General features: G+C 38.2%; 2 protein-coding genes across 3 annotated transcripts in view; both read left to right on the plus strand.

Annotated features, from left to right (window-relative positions):
• The first annotated feature begins 1811 nt into the window (after window positions 1-1811).
• On the plus strand, window positions 1812-7476 carry polr2c (RNA polymerase II subunit C). The gene is made up of 9 exons (XM_087797951.1): window positions 1812-1977; window positions 4345-4394; window positions 4618-4686; window positions 4761-4813; window positions 4876-5004; window positions 5136-5184; window positions 5250-5418; window positions 7076-7150; window positions 7220-7476. The coding sequence occupies exons 1-9, from the start codon at window positions 1892-1894 to the stop codon at window positions 7362-7364; spliced, it is 825 nt and encodes a 274-aa protein (XP_087654077.1). The 5' UTR covers window positions 1812-1891; the 3' UTR covers window positions 7365-7476.
• Window positions 7477-7879: 403 nt separating this feature from the next.
• The window catches only part of wwp2 (WW domain containing E3 ubiquitin protein ligase 2), a 55043-nt gene continuing 42101 nt past the window's right edge, over window positions 7880-20821 (plus strand). For both annotated transcript variants that reach the window (XM_087796728.1, XM_087796729.1), the window contains exons 1-4: window positions 7880-7943; window positions 9358-9439; window positions 20142-20298; window positions 20412-20533. In XM_087796728.1, coding sequence (XP_087652854.1) covers window positions 9370-9439; window positions 20142-20298; window positions 20412-20533 — 349 coding nt within the window. In that variant the 5' untranslated portion in view covers window positions 7880-7943; window positions 9358-9369. The remainder of the gene's footprint in view (window positions 7944-9357; window positions 9440-20141; window positions 20299-20411; window positions 20534-20821) is intronic.

The raw sequence follows: 20821 nt of genomic DNA on the forward strand, positions 1-20821 counted from the left end.
TCAACAAACACGAACAAGATGGCCGACTACCAACAAACTAACTGTTTCCATCAACTGAGAAAAATCTCCTAAATTTAGGAAAATGTTCACAACATGATCTGGAGCTTGTAATCCATGAGTTGTGTCTTCTCGTCTGGACTATTGTAACAGTTTATGTTCAAGAAGGAGCTGTCTCGCCTGCCATTGATTCAGAACTCTGCAGCGAGAATTCTGACCCGCTCTAGAAGAAGAACTCACATTTCTCCGATCCTTACATCTCTTCACTGGCTTCCAGTTTCTTTCAGGATCAACTTTAACATTCTGGTTCTTACTTTCAGATCTATTCATGGTCAGGCTCCTCCTTACATCACTGATCTGATCCAGCCTTACACCCCAGCTCAGGCTCTGAGGTCTGTGGATCAGAATCTACTTATGGTTCCACGCACACGGCTCAGGACCAGAGGAGAGAAATCTTTTCAGGCTGTTGCTCCTAAGCTTTGGAACGATCTTCCTCTCTCTTTGCGCTTGATGGAGTCTACTGACTCCTTTAAGAAACATCTTAAGACGTTTCTATTTGTTCAGGCTTTTCCTTGAATTTCTCGAACTCCTGTGTTGTTCTCAGTATTATCTTGATCTTTAAAGTATGTACTTTTTTGAGTATTGTTTTGATTGTTTAAGCGCTTTGTGACCCTGGTCTCGAAAAGCGCTATATAAATAAATATTACTTACTTACTTACTTACTTACTTCAAGAAACATCTCAAGACATTTTTATTCATGCAGGCTTTACCCTGATTTTCTGAGACGCCTGTGTTGTTCTCGGTGTTGTCTTGACCTTTTAAGTATATATTTTATTGGGTATTGTTTTCATTGTTTAATCGCTTTGTGACCCCGGTCTGGAAAAGCGCTCTACAAATATAAATTATTTACTTACTACCAACTCAGCCAACGTATAATGGTGATATACTGCCAAGTATTCCTCAGAAATTAAAATATAACAAATACTGTATAATTGAAATTATTTCAACCTTTCAATATACCGAGAAAAAAAATCAACCATTCAATATTCTGATGGCACTGATATACTTCCATATTCGATAAACTGTGCGCTTCCAAAAATAAACCACCGTTTTGCACGACTTTTTTTTTTATGACGATCATCGACACTAACTAAACAACTGTGGGGCTTATGTGATGTTTTCGTCTAAACTGAAACTTTCCCTGCGACGAATGTATGGAAACATTGCAATATTTTCCTCTTATCTTTCATAAAATCGATGCTTTGAGACTCGAAGACGCTATGTCACCGGCTATATAAATAAATGGATTGCTGATTTCCCAGATCGTGTTCCACGCTATATTTTTGTCGGAATCTAGTTTCCGTAAAAACTATATAAAAAGTAGTAGACAAAATAATGATAACAATAAATGATTTAAATGATAACAATAAATGATAAAAAATGATAACAATAAATGTGTTACGTATAATGGAGACAAGACCCGCCTTATAATGCTTCTGATTGGTTAATATTGCGCGGTGCCTTCTGTGATTGGTTAGATATACGGAGGAAGTGCCAATAGTATTCAATGGGTGGAATACCATGTCTTACATCGTAAATGGCTTCAAAAAGTTTGAGATCTCATGTTCCCGTTCTGAATGGTAATCTGCGACACTATGTGTGTTTGTTTGTATGTTTGTTTGCATGTGATATTAAAATAAAAAAAACCCAGAAACGTTCGTATCGTGTGACCCGGATGTTATCACAATGACCCGGATGTTGTCAGGGGGTCATCGCCGACTACTGATCACATGACCGTGTAATCCAATCGGCGGGCGGTAAACAGAACCGCAGTTCTTTGAGGCACTGGTGCTAACTGTTGCCTCCTGGCATTTAGCTTCACATTACTGCAAACATGCCGTATGCTAACCAGCCCACAGTAAAGATTACTGAGTTAACTGACGAGAATGTAAAGTTTGTCATCGAGAACACCGACCTGGCGTGAGTACTTGCTGCGTGTTAGAGCTCCAGCTAAACCGGTGTGCTGCACAAAGACTGTTATTATAACGTGTATAACTGATAGACACACTTTATGATGGCAAAGGCTGGCTAGAGTCGCGTATATGTTATTTGAAAGCGACGGAAATTATGTTGAAGGTTCAAATAAAACGTAGATGTTGGCGAGATGTTCAAAGAATGTCCCAATGGTAGTCTGTTGCAAGTTATTTCAAAAACACAATCGATTTCATTTAAATACAAAGGATGTACGACCATCTTTCATCTGGGAACACATGCCAATATCCGTCCTTCAAAGTCCAATGTTAAATGTTAGTTTACCCAAAATTCAAACTTCACTGATTTTCTACTCACCCTAATGGCGACTAAGGGTTGGGGTTATTTTCAGACTAATCCATTCCTTTTTAAAGTCATAGGGAAAATATATGTTGATTTTTAATTCATGAGTGGAGCCTATATTCATCTTTTTCCCAAAATACGCTAAGAAAAATCCATGCATTTCTGGAATGTCCGTCATGTACTAAGGGATTCTAAAAAAAAAAAAAAAAAAGATTCTAAAAAGCCTTGACGATGAAATTGGTCTATATTTTACTCTTTAAAGAGTTGTTAAAAAAATTAAAACAAGCGCTTTAAAAGGAAGTAAATATCGCAAGCGTTCCAAGAGCTGTCCACACTGAAAGCAAAACAGTCCTAGAATCAAAGGGGATCTACATTTTTGCCCATAACTCTAAAAAGGAACGGATTACCCTGAAAATAATCTTGACCCTTAGTCAAGATGAGGTTGGGTAAAAAATGAGTAAAGTTTGAATTTTGGGTGAACTAACACTTTAAAATCCAGATCATCCTGATGAGGTCCACTCCTAATCAATTAATTTCAAATTTTCGCTCATGGGGCAAAGCCTTTGTAAAATACTCCATGTTGTTCTTTTAACTTCAGTTTTGAAGTATGGCAGCAAGGTTAGTTTTCAATTGAATTTAAATAAATCAACCTAACTTGCTGCCGCCCACAAAAACGTGAACGTGTTAATTACGTCTTGACGTTTTTGATTCCGACACTGCCAATAAAAATTCTGATATTTTGATTGGCTATACGTCTTGAAATATCTTGTCTATTTGGAACATTTTGGCCATAAACACTACAATTTTAGCTGCTCAGTGTTTAAACAGGCGCTGAGGGGAATTTTGTTTCTTACTTGTTGACATCAAACGTGGCAAACCCTAACATTGTTGTTTGTTTTTTTGAGTGTACAAAATATCAAACAAGTGTTTCAAGAAAACTTTCTGTAACACGTACAAAAAATGTACATTAACTAAGACGCATGTGACTTTCACCCCAGCATTGGTCCGGGCTACACGTAATGACGCTGCTGACTGGCTGAACCGTATCCCATGCCAATTATTGAAATTATGAGTAATCAAGACATTTAAAAAGTTTTCGTTTTATAATTAGAAACACTATATATTTGGTAATCCCTGTTAGTCACTTGAATGTTTATATTACATTGTACAGTTAAAAGTGTCAAAGAGTTAGTCAAACCCGGTTCAACAAATGAGGGGCTTCGTCACATTTAGCCCTGACCCATTCCTTGTTGATAGACCAGGAAGTGATAGACGTTGGAATGATAGCATATAATGTCATCATGTAGGACCGAAAAGGTAAAGTGGACCGAAATCAATATGCAACCCCACCTCCTGCTGATCATTAATAAAAGAAAACCATGACAGACGTTTAGTTTAAATCGTAACAAGGATAAAAAGCTTTCTTAACTAACTTTGAACTTGAAGAAAACCGACATCTCCAGTTCCATATTTTATGAATGTTATGTGCTATTTGATTTGTTAACATATTTGTGTTCTCGTATATGTATATATTACATCCTCCTCTTGAATTTACCACAGCTGTTGGCAGGGTGGGACCTGGTCTGGTTTAGCCCGGTTGTTCATTTTAAACCCTGTATAAGTATTATAAATGCTTGTATATGAGTAATATACTTGTACTTGTCTTATATTTAACAATCATTCACAAAAAGACTTGAGTCGTTGCTTGGAGCCAACTTGTCTCAAAACTTTATTGACACCACTCTCTCGTCTCCTACATCACATGACCAAAACACACACCTCATTGGTCAACAGCAGCTCTGCTTCACTATTGGTCAGAACTGGTAGAGGAGGACAGCACACACAAACATTTTTTCTGAGCAGTTATGATCCATGATTTCAACATAATTTATACCCGAAAAGGTTTAAACATTTTTCATGGTCTTAAATATGTCTTATATCTGTCATTTATGTGGTTGATTATCTGAGTCTTCAGATTCTGGTTTGATCCTATTGTCCGTCTTTGTCTTTCAGAGTCGCAAACTCCATCCGTCGAGTCTTCATGTCAGAAGTTCCAACTATAGGTATACTGTTTAGTGTTCCTTCGTCCGTTGTTCTGAAGTCTTGTGTGAGAGGTCATTCATGAGAATACAGTGTTGGGCTAAAACAAGCTCATGTTGGATACATGACTTACTTTGACCTAGGCCTTTGTATTCCTTTCGGAACATAGGCCATTGATGAATAGTTTTCCACCCCAAATCATGTTGGGTAACTGCAGACTAAAGATTTTCTTTTTCTCCTTTCAAGCAATCGACTGGATTCAAATCGACGCCAACTCCTCTGTCCTGCACGATGAGTTTGTCGCTCACAGAGTTGGTATGTGTTTTTATTTGTGAAGACATTCAAATACTTTTTTTTTTAACATAAAATTAAATCATTTTTGTTGTCAGGTCTCATCCCTCTCACCAGTGATGACATCGTAGAAAAACTACAGTACTCCAGGGTAACATTTTCAAAAACCTTTTGCTTCTTTAGCTGATATCAGCATAAAACTCTCCCCTGCAGGACTGCACTTGTGATGATTTCTGCCCCGAGTGTTCTGTGGAGCTGACACTTGATGTCCGGTGCGCTGAGGACCAAACGCGAAATGTCACATCACGTGACCTGTTGTCCAACAATCCCAGAGTCATCCCGGTACGCAGAGTTTCCTCTTGTTGATGCCCTCGAACTCAAACTTAAGATCTGTCACTCTAACTTTTTAGTTAAAGCATTTCCTGTTAAAACATTAAATCATTAGACCATTAAAATGCCTTTTCTGCTTACAGGTGACCTCCAGGAGTCGAGACAACTCCAACGAATATGCAGTGCAAGATGGTGAGCAAGAGGTTTCTTGCTGTGATACCCCCTTTTCAATGTTTCAATCTTTGTCTTTTTACTAGACATTCTGCTGGTGAAGCTTCGTAAAGGCCAAGAACTGCGGCTCAGAGCGTACGCCAAGAAAGGTTTTGGAAAAGAGCATGCCAAGTGGAATCCCACAGCAGGAGTCTCATTTGAATATGACCCAGACAACGCCTTAAGGCACACAGTTTTCCCACGACCGGAAGAATGGCAAGTTAGACTGTATACATTCTTATTGAGTGCAGGGGATTAAAGGGCAACTAAGTAGAGCAGTGGTCCCCAACCCTTTCCAACTTAGGGCCCACTTTTAAGTCTCAAAAACTTTTGCGGCCCACCTTCGACCCCATAAATACGAAGGCATTATAATGCGTTCTCAGACTTTTTTTTTATTGAACATTGAACATAAAGGACTGAAATCAATAAAGGAGAAATGTATTGGAAGCTCCACAGTCACAAACACAGCATTAGTGTGTTGAACTGAGTCTTGAGTCTCAATTCAACACGGTCTTAAAATTAATCTTGTACCTCTATTCATCAGTACTCTACTCATCAGTATGCGGCTTTTTGCACAAAACCCTATTTTATTTGAAATGTTTTCATTAGAAAATGTGCTTAAGCATCACCCACTGAAAACACAAAATGCAGATTATTCAGAAATGTTCAAATGATTAAAAAATGTAGAACTTATTCAAGAATGTCAGAGTTCTCGGTCCACTCTCCATCAAATCCTGGTGCACTGACCAGTTTCTTTAAAATAACCCCCAAACTCGTCTTCCTTTCATATACCTCAGAAGCCCTCCTCCTTCAGGTGATTTATGACCATTACCCCATAGCTGGATAGGAGGGTGTTGCCTTGCTCTGACTCCATCCGCTTAACTAAAACAAAGCTGTTATTCTCATCTTTGCATGTTTTCTTGTCTGCTTTCTCTACTTGCGAAACCTTTACCGATACAACTATAAATTATCAGATTAATCCGTCCTCTCAACCACGGCCATATCTTCTCCATTTGTCACTTTAAACCTGTGATTGTTACCAGATAGACAAATTATTTCTGAGCAGTGATAATCTTTACAAAGATGTGCTTCATAGCACATGCCTTTCTATTGGAGTTCTACCATATATATTTTAAAATGTTCACGACTCGCGTATAGGCAATTAATCATGAGACCCCCAAACTATTGAAATGTAGGAACATAAAAACTTTCAGGGTTACAGAGTTCAGTAAATGTCAAATCTTCATAAAAAATTTTTTATCTTATCTCTTTTACGACTCACACTGAATAGCAGAACCCACACAGATGGTCCCTCCTTGGCTCAAGTTGTTGAGAATGTTAGAATAGAAAAACATTCGGGTCACAGAGTTCACACCCTTTCAATTCACACACTGATCACCCATTTGAATGGAGGATGTTAAAAGTAATATAGTTCAACCTTTGTTTATGAATAATAAAAGCAAATGCCATGAAGGTAAATACAACAATATATTTCAATGTTAGTTCTAATACAAAAGGTTATATTATTAACATTAGCTTGTGGGTAAACATGAGTACACATCTGTAGGTAAATCTGAGGATATGTCTTCAAAACAAAGCGAGTGTGATTATAGCTGGTTTTAAGATTGAAGACCATTATTACATCATAATGGACTCCGCTCTCATAACCTCTTGTTCGGCAAGATTTCAGATGGGGAAGAACTTAAAATAAAGTAAAACTTCAAAACACAACATGATGACTTACTGCATATTGGAGTGAAAGACTTGAAACATTTGAGTTAGTCAGGAAAGTTAGGTTTTCACATTAGTTGCCCTTTAGTAATCAAAAGGTTTTGGACAAACTCTTGAGTTACTACTGCTTTCTGATTTGTAGGCCGAAGAGTGAGTACTCTGAGATAGAGGAGGAGGAGGTTCAAGCCCCATATGACCCCAATGGAAAGCCAGAGAGGTAATCAAAGTGCTTAAATTCAGATCTGACTGAAGAAAGACTTGAATATGAATCGTCTACGTTTTATAGGTTCTATTACAACGTGGAATCCTGCGGTTCCTTACGACCTGAGACTATCGTCATGACAGCGCTGGCTGTACTCAAGAAGAAGTTGAGTGACCTGCAGACACAACTGAGCCATGAGATTCAAAGTGACGTCCTCACCATCAACTGAAGACACAGTACAGAGTCTCACATCATGATCACTTCTAAGTTCATCTAATCATGGTGTTAAACATGTTTTCTGTTCACATTTTTTTTTTTAAATAAATCTTTTTGTAACTCTTTTTGATCTTTCTTTGTCTTGTTGAGGTTTCAGTTTTTTAATTTAATTAGATGAAAAATAAAACCTGATCACAAAATGCAGATGGTGGATGAAAAAGGATGTTATGTTACAGTGAAGAGCAGGCCGTACTTCAAGTACCTTTATAGATGATGCTGTCGGGTGCAAATATGTCGTGCCTGATTCTCGGTCCCTAAAAAAAACATTTCAGCTTCGTTCATTGACTGATGAAGCTGTGTCTACACGTACAGTCCAGTGATGAAAGAATCCTGGCAATTTAACATAAATATCTTGAGGTTTTAAAATCAGTCATTTGTTGTTGTTTTTACCCCCATAGATTACGCGATTAAGAACGCTGATCAAACTTAATTTCTGACCAATGAAAAATTAAAGCTCACGTGTCACGTGGTGTTTTCACTGAGGCGGAAATGAAAGTTCTTGAGCAGAAGCAGCGAAGCACAGCCGACAAAGGTATAGAAATACAAAGATTTGATTCTGTTTTCGACCCTGTCATTACATGTATGGTATATTATTATTAACTTGTCATACATTGGTTCAATTTGAGTCATCGCTCGTGGTAAAGAAAACGTTTTATGGAGTTTTCCTTTCAGAAATCTTCTCTGCGAAGCTCGATTGCTAACTGTTAGCTTTTGCAGAGCCAGCTAACGGGGGTTGGCATATTACTTTGTCCTTCAAAACAAGAGTGACAAAAAACCAATAACAATTATGTAAAAACAATTTAAACACGCGTTAAGTTAAAATCAAAGAATGTGTCACATCTACATCGTTCTTATATTTATATATAAGTGTGTGAATCTCAACGTTAATTATGTTGACAATATGACCGGAAGTCGTCATTATTTCTGCGGGCTTGACAATGATGCGTTGAAAATCCTTGTTCGTCTTCCGTGTTTGTGTCTTTCAAGCGACCGATGGTATTAAAACACACAATGATATCTGTGTAGCGCAGATCGTTCATCTGAATAAAAGACCTGAAAATGGGGATCAAGAAGTCGCGGTAAAGCGGATTCTCCTCTGCTGCCTCCTCGCCCAGTAAGGTCCTCAAGCTGCTGTTTTTATTGTCTCAGCCTCGTACCGGACAGCAGCTGTTTGCTTGCGATGCAACATCAATGGTGACTGTGTTCACCGTGATGTGGGATTCTGTATTTTTCTAGAAGTCACCTTGGTGCCATAACTGATGGATGAGTCGTCACTAGAATGTTATTGGATTTTAAAAAAGGTGTAGTTCTGGTGACATTGTTAACATCTCAGCAACACTGACTTTTCTAAGGTAATACTCCTTCATTCTGGTCAAATAGTATCCATGTAAACAAACTTGATAATAATGCTGAATCATACCTGAAACCAATTTACTATGATGGTATGCTGCGAAATACGAACACATTGATAACGTGCATGTTATGTTAAAAACACACAATTTATTCAAGTAAACACAGACAGTAGATGAAATCACTCAAATAAAAGGTCTCAAGATGTTTGATTAGATGATCAATTTGTGCTTGTTGGTAGTTTGAAAGTTAACATTGATTTCTCAAATAAGGCCGTCTTGTCTGTCACGGGGTAGTAAAGATAAACTCCTCTATGAAGGATGACGCCTGCTAATAAATCATTAATTTTGAATTGATTTTATAGTTTTCCAAAATGAAGGATAGCTACATTACAACTGAACTGTAATTAATAACACAAGTATACACCACTTTGGTCACTTCTCTAAACAGTGATGTGTCATTTGTGCCCAAATCTGAGTCAATTTACGATTGTGGACTTAACATGTGACGGTCGAATGAAGTGAAGAAGGAGAAAGCACCCCCTGTATCAAATTGTGTTGCAGCTATAATCATTGAATTAAACTTTGACTCCTCAGAGCTGTGATGTTATGGCAGCCGCCAGCGTGACCAGACCTGGTGGTGTCCAGCTGGCTGAGAAGACTCAGCTCATCTTGAAAGGTGAGAGTATACATTAGACTTGAATGTGAGTGGTGGATGAAACTATCACAGATTGAAGCAGTACGTAATATTGAAGAACTCAGTCCTCTACTTCTCTCTTGAGTTCTGCGCATTTGTTTGCTCCAAGGAAGAGTGAAACTTAGAGTTAAAACAATACATTTATTTAAGGTAAACTGATTATTAAAAATAGGCCATGCAAGACCTCAAGTTCCATATACCGTTTTTTCCGCACTATTAGGCGCACCTTCAATAAAAGGCCTATTTTAGAACTGTTTTCATAAATAGGGCGCACCGGATTATAAGGGGCATAGAATAAAAGATACAGTCAAACGTTTGACTGGGGTTGCGATATGCATCCGCTAGATAAAGCTGCGCTAAAGGGAATCCGATGAAGTCAAACTTTATTATGCGTTCTTACAACTCTGTTCACTCCCATGGTAACGATGTTCAAATGATGTTTAAAAGGCTTCAAACAGCAGCGTGAGACTGGTGTTGTGAGCAGACAATGTTGAGTGAGCAGCAGTGATGTTGAGCGCGTGTATGACAGCTAGAGTGAACGTGTATGACATGTTGAACGCACGTGTATGACTGGTTGAGCGCGCAGCAGAGTGATTTTCAGTCTACAACAAAGACATACTTGTTCAAACCGGTGGCAGTAATATCACTCCATAGCCGTCTGCCAGGATGTGTCGGTGTCATGAATCCCACACCGTGATGACGCAATGATGTAATCATGCCCACGGCGTGTCTGCTCACTCGGCTCAGTTTTGAAATTGTTTGTAAACAAGTCGCCCACGAGGTAATGTTCATATATAAAGCGAGGTGTGACTATGCCTTTAAGTCTTAGTCAGAATACACGCTGCAGAGTTATGAAAAAAACGGAAGATGGGTAGATGGTGAAGATAATGATTAAGACAATAATGATTATTATGACAACAATGTTGATGATGAAGATAAGAGAAGAACTTTTTTTTTGTCATTTTTTGCAACAGAAACAGAGAGTTGTAAGGTGCAGAGCATAGTTGACATTTTCAATGCCCATGGTTCACTTTCTCTGAATATGAGTCTGTGACTTCAGTCCCCTGAATCTCCTTCTAGAGCAGCTCAAAACCCTTTTGGGTCTTCTTGACTATCTGCAAGGTTGTAGTCTTTTGAAGACTGGCAATAATGTGTCCACCAAGCCTCTTTAATGCATCTTTACAGCTTGCCTCTGTACTCCTCAGCAGTTCTGAAAGTAACAGTTCGTTGCCACAGCAGGTCCCCAACCTCTGGGGCAGGAGCAGAGTGAAGGAATGATGTTAATCTTTGTACCTAAGATCTTTGTTTTATTTCCTTTGATCTGTGCTCTTTATATTTGCACTTTGTTATCTCTTTGCTCTTTGTTCTTTATATTTGCTCTTTGTTCTTGCTTTTATGAAACTTGCTATACCTTCTGTCGTTTGCTGTGTACTGGAAACCTAACAGAAGGAGAGGGTTTAATAAATCAAAGTCTTATTTTAAAATATCCAGGGATTCTGTTTGGGATAAACCTGAAGATGTTGTTCCACTGTGTAATTGGCGACACAGAAGTTGATGTAGGAGAGCACAGACCCTGGTCTGGAAAAGCGCTATACAAATAAAAATTACTTACTCCTCCAGATCCTTAGGCCATATTTTCAGAATCGTTAGCCCTTAGTGGCTCTGCCAGGGGTGTATAAAGGAACCTACAATATGGACATGTGATCTTATAAACACAGATTCAATTCTGAAAACGATAATATAATATAAATAATCATGAGGATGGTGCTGATGATGATGATAATGAAAATGGGGGTTATGATGATGCACATTTTCTTAGAGTTTAAGTTAGAAATACTCTATATATTCTGCTATGTGTCTTCTTACTTACTGAGCAACATGTTTCTGAACCCACTCATCAAAAAGGCCACATTTTAGACTTAGTTTTTACTCTTGGCCTGGCCATTTCTAATGTATCTGTACATGATGTCCATCTGAGTGATCATTCTCTTGTCTTGTTTAACCTGGACTTCATCCCTGAACCTAAGCCTTTGAAAGTTAGGTCTCAGAGGCGTGTCATCTCAGCCGATACTCCTTTGATGCTCTTTCCTTTGATGACTGCACAGACGTGGACAGTTTGATTCACTGTTTCACTGGTCATTGTGTTGAAATACTGGATCAAGTGGCACCTGTTAAATCGAACTTGAAAATTCAGAAAAAACGGTGCCCTTGGACAAATGAAGATCTCCTGAGTCTGAAGAAACTGCTAGATCTGATTACATCAGAAAACTGGTAGCAGCAAATAGGAAAAACCCCAAAGTTTTGTTTGACACAATTAATTCTCTTGTGTCTCCTGCTCCTCAAATCACGCCTGTCTTCTGTGAAGCTGACAGCAATGCATTGTTGAGATTTTTCATTGACAAAATTAAATTGATCAAAGAGAAAATCTCTCCCCCTTTGTTTGGAACCCCTACTGTCTCTGAGCCCATCTCCTCCTCTTGGTCCTCCTTCACTGCTGTATCTTTGGGTGATATTTCAGCACTAGTGAACAAGATGAAACCATCCTCTTGCTCAGATGACGTCCTTCCTTGTAGGCTTTTTATCAAAGTATTTGATGTAATTGGCCCCTGGGTTACCAATATGGTGAACCTCTCCCTTTCCACAGGGTTTTTTCCCAATGCATTTAAACATGCCATTGTGGAGCCTCTGCTCAAAAAACCAGGCTTAGACCCAACTGACCTCAGTAATTTTAGGCCTATTTCTAAGCTCCCTTTCTTGTCCAAGATCTTGGAGAAGGTGGTGTCTGAGCAGCTGTCTTTGTTCCTGGATCAGAGCGACATCCATGAGAAGTTTCAGTCTGGCTTCCGTAAACATCACTCTACGGAGACAGCTTTATTGAAAGTGTCCAGTGACATCATGATGTCGGCTGACTCGGGTAAATTCACTGTTCTGGTTCTCTTGGATCTATCCTCAGCCTTTGACACAGTTGATCACCAGATCCTGCTGAGAAGACTAAGGGATGAAGTGGGACTGTCTGGGTCTGTGTTAGAATGGTTCTCATCTAACCTTTCTGGGCGCAGTTTTAGTGTCAAATCAAATGAGGTCTGAATCGGCAGATCTGTTGTGTGGAGTCCCTCAAGGTTCTGTTCTGGGTCCTTTATTGTTTTTGCTGTACTTGATTCCCCTCGGTAAAATCATTCAGAGATTTCCAGATGTTTCTTATCACATTTTTGCTGATGACATCCAGCTCTACTGCTCTTTTGATCCAACTGAGCCCCAAAGGCTGAACAGCTTAGTCAATTGTTTGCTAGAAATCAAACAATGGCTGAGTGAAAACACTTTACAGCTAAATGTGGACAAAACTGAAACTCTGGTGATTGCTCCTGATGATAAGATTCCAGGGTTGAGTCAGTACTTGGGTGACTTAGGTCAGTCTGTCAAACTGAGCCTGAGAAACCTGGGTGTTGTATTTGATAAAGACATGTCTCTTGTTCGACACTGCAGAAAACTGACCAGAAACTGTTTCCTTCAACTGGGAAAAATCTCTAAACTTAGGAAAATGTTGTCGGAACATGATCTGGAGCTTGTAATCCATGCGTTTGTTTCTTCTCGTCTGGACTATTGTAACAGTTTGTTTTCATGTCTTAACAAGAAGGAGCTGTCTCTTCTGCAGTTGATTCAGAACTCCGCTCAAGTAGAAGAACTCACATTTCTCCGATCCTTAAAACTCTTCACTGGCTTCCAGTTTCTTTCAGGATCAACTTTACAATTCTGGTTCTTACTTTCAGAGCTATTCATGGTCAGGCTCCTCCTTACATCACTGATCTGATCCAGCATTACACCCCAGCTCGGGCTCTGAGGTCTGTGGATCAGAATCTACTTATGGTTCGACGCACACGGCTCAGGACCAGAGGACAGAAATCTTTTCAGGCTGTTGCTCCTAAGCTTTGGAACGATCTTCCTCTCTCTTTGCGCTTGATGGAGTCTACTGACTCCTTTAAGAAACACCTTAAGACGTTTCTATTTGTTCAGGCTTTTCCTTGAATTTCTCGAACTCATGTGTTGTTCTCAGTATTATCTTGATCTTTAAAGTATGTACTTTTTTGAGTATTGTTTTGATTGTCTAAGCGCTTTGTGACCCTGGTCTCGAAAAGCGCTATATAAATAAATATTACTTACTTACTTACTTACTTCTTTTAAATCAGGAAGTCAACAAGATCAGTGAAGAAGAAGCACCCTCCTTTAACATGGTGGCTCGATTATAATGAGTACAATAATATACATCTCCCCCTTTAAAGCTATATAACAGTACACAACCAAGATATTCTTTCAGTCTTCTGAAATGTTCAACTTAAGAGCAAACAACAACACAAATATGAATAGGAAGAGGGGTTATTCTGCCCCGTCTGGCATCCTTTCTACTATCGAGTTAATATTACAGGTTTCACAACATGTCCTCATCTTGAAACTAGGTGTGGATGTCACACTGTCATCTAGGGAGGAGGGAGTTACCAGGGTTAGTTTGCTTTAAGTCTAACCTCCTTGTTAACAAGCTTAAAGCTGCAAGTATCGTTGGTTTACTCTGATGTCCCAACTATGTGCTCTCACGACCAATGTCTGTGATGTTGCACTTGTCAGTCAAATGACACCAGTTCCTCTCCAAATTGTTTAAACAGTTTCCCAAAGGAGACCTCCTGAGGGATCAATAAAGTTCTATCTATCTTTGTATCCGTCCATTCTCGACATCGATTTTGAGGTACACTCTGTAATCACATGTAAAGCATGAAGTAGTTTTGCTAAATACCACTTATCTTATTATATGTGCTTTCATAGTTCCTTTTGGCTGTGATATCATTGTGCTTCACTGTAGGCTAAGTTGTTTTTAGCGATTTGTTCATCTTGGGGACGGTGGTTGGTAGTATTCTACCGATTGGGGTAATCCTTTGATTCCCATAAAATCAACTGCAAGTTTATGGAGTTCAAGGAAACCCGGGCAGTGGTGTCAAGAGTGGTTATGGTCCTGACTTGGTTTGTGCTCATTACGATGGGTTTAAGCCTGTACAAATTTTCTTTACTATTGAACTTTTTTTAGGCCACAAAACAGAATCTTTATATATTTCTCTGCAATTGTTTTGCTCCAAGTGTTTATGGTAACATTTTTTAAATATCTCTGATCTAAAAGCTTCTGGACTCACTATTTGGTTTTCACAATGAAAAAGAGCCTCTAAAAGTGAGGAGGGTCCATCTGCAGCCTGTAATTTCAGACGGAACGTTAATACAGACAGGAAGTTGTTTCAGACGAGCATGTTTTTTAAACTAATCTTTAACACATTCAAATGATAAACATGATTTTCATATCGAACGTCAAAGCGTGATTAAATGTAATTAAACGGGGAGTTAGTTGAACTTTCAACACGCATTTAGTTTATTTATAATTAAAAACAACACAACTAGTTATTAAACAGCGCTTTAAAGATACTTCTGGCAGATAATGGATGATCTAATAAAGTTTTACCTTACCTTACCTTACTGATACCTGCTACGTAATGTGACTTAAATAAAAAAGAACCTGTTGTGAAAACTATACCGCGCATGGCAGGCATGTATACAGGTGTGAAACGTTCCGTTTTTGTTTGTTTTTCAGTTTATCAGACTCTGGAACACTGTACACAATATATTGGCAGTTTCGTTCTTCGTATCTGAATAAAACCAATATAAGGCTTAAATATAAGACACTTTCAACAGTATTTATCATCTGATGTATTCATTTTTGCATTGCTGTTAAGATTCATTTAGATGTTAACAACACATATATATTAATGGCATTATTGAAAGACACAGTGGCACTGTTCATAAAACTTTATCTAAATAAAACATCCACACAACAAAAAGGAACAAACAAACCACATAACCCAAATTATGAAATAAAAAACGAATCTCTCTGTCATCATGGTTTTCTGTCCTGCAATTAATTGGTTAGACGTGGGTTCTTCACACAGTAATTCAATGTTGTAGGACTTGTCTTTCATGGAAGTCCCCAAAGTTCTCCCTCAGAACCAGGGTCCACCAATTATTGTTGGAAGGTCAGACTGGAAAACAAATATGTATGTTTATGTATATGTATGAGGTTAATATTTTCAAGTGCACATACTGCTTTGAAGTTGTACGGTGCCGCAAGGCGTACTAAAAGAAAACAATATAAAATATAAATTGGAAACAAGTTAAATGATAAACGTGTTAAGTAGAACCCGAACTTAAAATAGTTTCAACCATATCTCACCATCAGCATAAAGACTGAGCGCACCAATTTGTTGTGGAGTGTGCTATTCATATATACATACATATTTTCATCTTTTCATTTTCATATTTGCTGTGTGTATAAATATATATATATATATATACAGTATAAACTGTATATATATTGCTTGAACCTCAATTGCTTTACAAATAATAATAACTCGCTTACTTACTAATTAATAAACAAAAACAATGTTGTTAGCCTACATTTGGCTGAGGTTATATATCTAGAAAGACAGGTTAACAGAAGCATTGCTGAAACTAAGTGAAAACGTTATGACATGAAATGACAGTAAACATTTTAAAAAGCGTAGAACTTGTCATTTAACTACGTGAAAACGTTATGACATGAAATGACAGTAAACATTTTAAAAAGCGTAGAACTTGTCATTTAATTACATGAAAACGTTATGACATGAAATAACAGTAAAAATTGCTGTTGCAAAAGATTTGTAAATGAGTGAAAGGATTAACAAATATATATACATGTATCTGTACAGTGATCCACAAATGCGCAACTCGATTTGTAAATGTGTAGTTCAGAATAAGTCAACCATCACAAAAAACAGAAAACCTGCTATTTTTGTCACTTTTGCAACAGTCCTGCCACGGTTCACGATCGGCATATGTTATAAAGGATTTGAAAACAATTTCTCTCCTCTGGTCCTGAATCGTGTGCGAGGAACCATCAGTAGATTCTGATCCACAGACCTCAGAGCCCGAGCTGGGGTGTAAGGCTGGATCAGATCATTGATGTAAGGAAGAGCCTGACCTTGAATAGCTCTGAAAGTAAGAACCAGAATTTTAAAGTTGATCCTGAAAGAAACGGGCAGCCAGTGAAGAGACTTAAAGATCGGAGAAATGTGAGTTCTTCTACTAGAGCTGGTCAGAATTCTTGCTACAGAGTTCTGAATCAACTGCAGGCGAGACAGCTCCTTCTTGTTATGAAACGAAAACAAACTGTTGCAATAGTCCAGACGAGAAGACACAAACGCATGGATTACAAGCTCCAGATCATGTTGTGACAACATTTTCCTAAATTTAGAGATTTTTCTCAGTTGAAGGAAACAGTTTCTGGTCAGTTTTCTGCAGTGTTGATCTAGAGACATGTCTTTGTCAAATACAACACCCAGGTTTCTTTCTAAAAGAGTTACAGTAATGTTATGGATTACAAAGCTATAAATGATGTAAATGTAAGCATTATTAGGTTGAAAAGGTTGTAGTATGGAGGTTTGTGCTTCTTGAATTGCTGGGTTCTGTTTTTCCTTAATCAACTATAGTCTTACTTCAACTGTATAGTGTCTTGAGATAACTTTGTTATGATAAGACACTTTAAATAAAATTGAATTGAATTGAATTTGTGTATTTGCAGAAATCATTAACAATTTTTTGAGATTCTGAAATATTGCAGAGCACTGAAAAAAGTATTTTATACCACTGTTTTCTTTAACTTGAGATCACTGGTCATTGAAGTTATTTTTAATAAAAAATGTTTTTATTGAGCACAAGTAGGCAATCGGGTATACCAGGCAATATTTGTTTAGTATAAAGGCAACAACCAATGTAAATATGCAGGCACACCAGTTATAGCAGCAATTTCACGTCAGTGCTCTTTTTCATAGACAAAAAATGATAAAATAATAATGATAATAATATTAATAACTAAAAGTCAGAACAAATTAACCCCTCTTATATCATTGCTATATTTAGATGGATTTTCCTAGTAATTTACACAAAAGCGTTGATCGAAAATGATATCAATTCAAAATATTTACAGGGTCTTGAATAATGCATGACATGATGTCTCTGAGCCAGTGAGTGTGTGTGGGCAGGGCAGTGTCCTTCCACATGAGCAAGATTGCCGTTAATCCTTTTTTAGTTGGGTTCAAAGAAAGAATTCTGTATAATATTTTCCTTTCTTTCACAGTTTGAGCCGATCATTTGGATAAAATGGAGTGCCTTGCTTGTAGGTACCTAAAAAAGTGTGACCTGTGAAGATGACATTTTTCACTGAGCTGTTCATAGAGAGTACAGGTTTGTCTTTAACTATGTCTTTAAAATAAACCAATCCCTCCTAATGCCACTCCTTAAAGGCAGAGTCCTGCATGGAGGGTATGAATAGATGGTTTGAAGATATGTGACTGAAAAGAGAAAAACTATTAACCTTGAAAGAAGAATTTGAAATAGATTAATAAGAAGATGTTTGTATATCGGAGCCCAAAATTGCTGGCAGTGATTGTCGTTCGTCTGTAACTCCAATTCTACCCAAGCTGGCCATTCGCGTTGTTTATGGTAATAGTGATAATTATGAAGATGGTAATGATAATAACGATGATGATCATGACTTTGATGATGGCAATGATGATGAGGAAGATTATACAGACAGACAGGAATATAATGATAATCATGAAGATGATGATATAGGAAATGATAGTGGTAATGATGATGATGATGATGATAAAGAAGATGATTGTGGTAGTGATGATGAGGAGGAATATTGTATGATGAAGATTATCATGAAGATTTTCCAGAAAAGACATGTTTTGAAATATTGAAATAAACTACTTGTCTTCACTCAATCAAATATATATATATATATATATATATACAGCTATGTTCAAAATAATAGCAGTGTTTTAAAAAAAGTGAATAAAGTTCAAAATCCTTATAATATTTTTTATTTTCTTTCATTAGGAACGCTGCACATGGTATTTCACAACAAATCATAAAGAAAAAAGTATCAATATTTAATTACTTTACAGAATATGAAGGAAAAGGTGATATTTCTGTAAAAAATAGCAGTGTCGGCATTTCTCATTACAAACTCAAATATTTACTAAATAAACTGAAAAATATTAACATTTAGCAATCCTGAAAATGAGTTGACTAATATTTGGTTGAATAACCCCTGTTTTTGACAACTGCTGCACATCTGTGCTGCATGGCGTCAACCCACCTCTGGCACCTCTGAACAGGTATGCCAGCCCAGGAAGATTGGACAACCTTCCACAATTGCTCTGCATTTTTGGGTTTTGCCTCAGAAACAGCAAATGTTATGTCACACCACAACTGCTCAATTGAATTAAGGTCTGGGGATTGGGCTGGCCACTCCATAACCTTAATTTTGTTGGTCTGTAACCAAGATTTGGCTCGCTTACTGGTATGTTTGGGGTTATTGTCCTGTTGAAACACCCATTTCAGGGGCATTTCCCATTCGGCATAAGACAGCATGACCTCCTCAAGTATTGTGATGTATCCAAATTGATCCATGATCCCTGATATGCGATATAAAGGCCCGACACCATGGTAAGAGAAACATATCATGATGCTTGCACCACCATGTGTCACGTTCTTCTTCTGGCTTGTATTCAGTGTTTGGGGGTCGTCTGACAAACTGTCTGCGGCCCTTGGATCCAAAAAGAACAATCTTACTTTCATCAGTCCACAAAATGTTTCTCCATTTCACCAGAGGCCAGTCGACATGATGTTTGGCAAATGCAATCCTCTTCAGCACATGTCTTTCTTGCAACAATGGGACTTTGCGGGGTCTTCTTGCTGGTAGATTAGCCTCACGTAAGCGTCTTCTAATGGTCACAGCACTCACGGGTACCTTCAGACCGTCTCTGATCTCCCTGGAGCAGACCCTTGGCTTAGTCTTTGCCATTCTGACTATCCTTCCGTCCATTCGAATGGTATGCTTACGTTTTCTTCCACGTCTCTCTGGTTTGTCTTTCCATTTTAAAGCTTTGGAGATCATTTTAGCTGAGCAGCCGATAATTTCCTGCACTTTTTTTTAGACGTTTTCCCCTCTCCAATCAACTTTTTAATCAAAGCACACATTTCTTCTGAACAATGTTTGGTACGACCCATCTTTCATCAGTTTTCACAGAGAATTGCATGCACAACATGTGCTGGCTTCATCCTTAAATAAGGGCCACCTGATTGAAACCTGTTTCTTTCACATAATGAATGATCTCACTGATTGAACTCCACACTGCTATTTTTTTGAACACGCCCCTTTTACTTAATAAGTCAATTACACAGACCCAGGAGTATTCATATCATTACAGTTAGGTCTGTTGGTTCCTCTGACTTTACTACACCTGCTGGTAAATTATTTTCCATTTATTATTATGTTTTATACCAAAAACAGTGATTTATCTGGTTAGTCATGTTGGACTGCTATTATTCTGAACATAGCTGTATATATGTATATAAAATGATAAGAGCTACTTTGTTGTATCGCTAGAGGGCGACATATTCACGTTTAATCACTGCGATTCTGAATCCAAAGCCTGTTACTTCTATTGTTGGCGATGTTGCAGGTGTGTATTGTGGTTAAGTTCAAAGTCATTTCAGTGAATCAATTAAAGCATACAAAAGACATTTTTGTGTTTTGTGTCTCCAGTGGTGTCAGCGAAGCCTCATTCTCCAAAGCTGCCGAACCGTCAACCTCGCCTCAGCTCGTTCGTAGAGGTGATAGCAGACGGGTTGACCAGTGAAACCAAAAAAACAGGCAAACGCAGCGGACACCTGGAGTTGCAGTGGAACGAGAACCTCACCCTGTAAGAGCCTTACTGTGGACCTGTTTGTCTTGTTATGTCAATAAGTACAGAAATAAAAAAAAGGTTAATTTGAGGTCAGAGTGTGTTTGCTGACTGTGTTCTCTGTTTAACAGCAACGTGACGCCACAAAGTCGCCTGGATCTAAAGCTGTGGAGCTGCCACACCCTGAGAAAGGAGTTACTGGGCAGCGCCACCATCGACCTGCTCGACACACTGCGCACACATGATGGAAAAGGTTAGACTAGTTAACAAACCCACCATCCTGAAACCATCCTGGTTGGCCAGGCATTCCAGTTTCACCACTTTCCTCACTGACTTTCTCTATGCCCCTCACCAGGGTCAGAACCCTGTCCTCCTTGTAGATGCTGCAGACACACACTCAACATCACTGTACATTATATTTGGTGTAAATAACATTAGTTAACATTTACATCATTTACCAAACTTCCTAAAGTGCTTAATAAGGTCTTGTGTTGTTCCTGCATGTCTGCCCTGATGTGAGAAATGTAAATAGAATGACATG

Source organism: Callionymus lyra, chromosome 8 (genome assembly GCF_982586985.1).
Source record: "Callionymus lyra chromosome 8, fCalLyr1.hap1.1, whole genome shotgun sequence".
Lineage (NCBI taxonomy): Eukaryota > Metazoa > Chordata > Actinopteri > Syngnathiformes > Callionymidae > Callionymus > Callionymus lyra.

Excerpts from the sequence above, each read along its gene's own strand:
- polr2c (XM_087797951.1), top strand. The coding sequence starts at position 1,892 with ATGCCGTATGCTAACCAGCCCACAGTAAAGATTACTGAGTTAACTGAC. Across the intron at positions 5,005-5,135 it reads ACAATCCCAGAGTCATCCCG|GTGACCTCCAGGAGTCGAGA; the intron begins GTACGCAGAGTT and ends TTCTGCTTACAG. Across the intron at positions 5,419-7,075 it reads TTCCCACGACCGGAAGAATG|GCCGAAGAGTGAGTACTCTG; the intron begins GCAAGTTAGACT and ends TCTGATTTGTAG.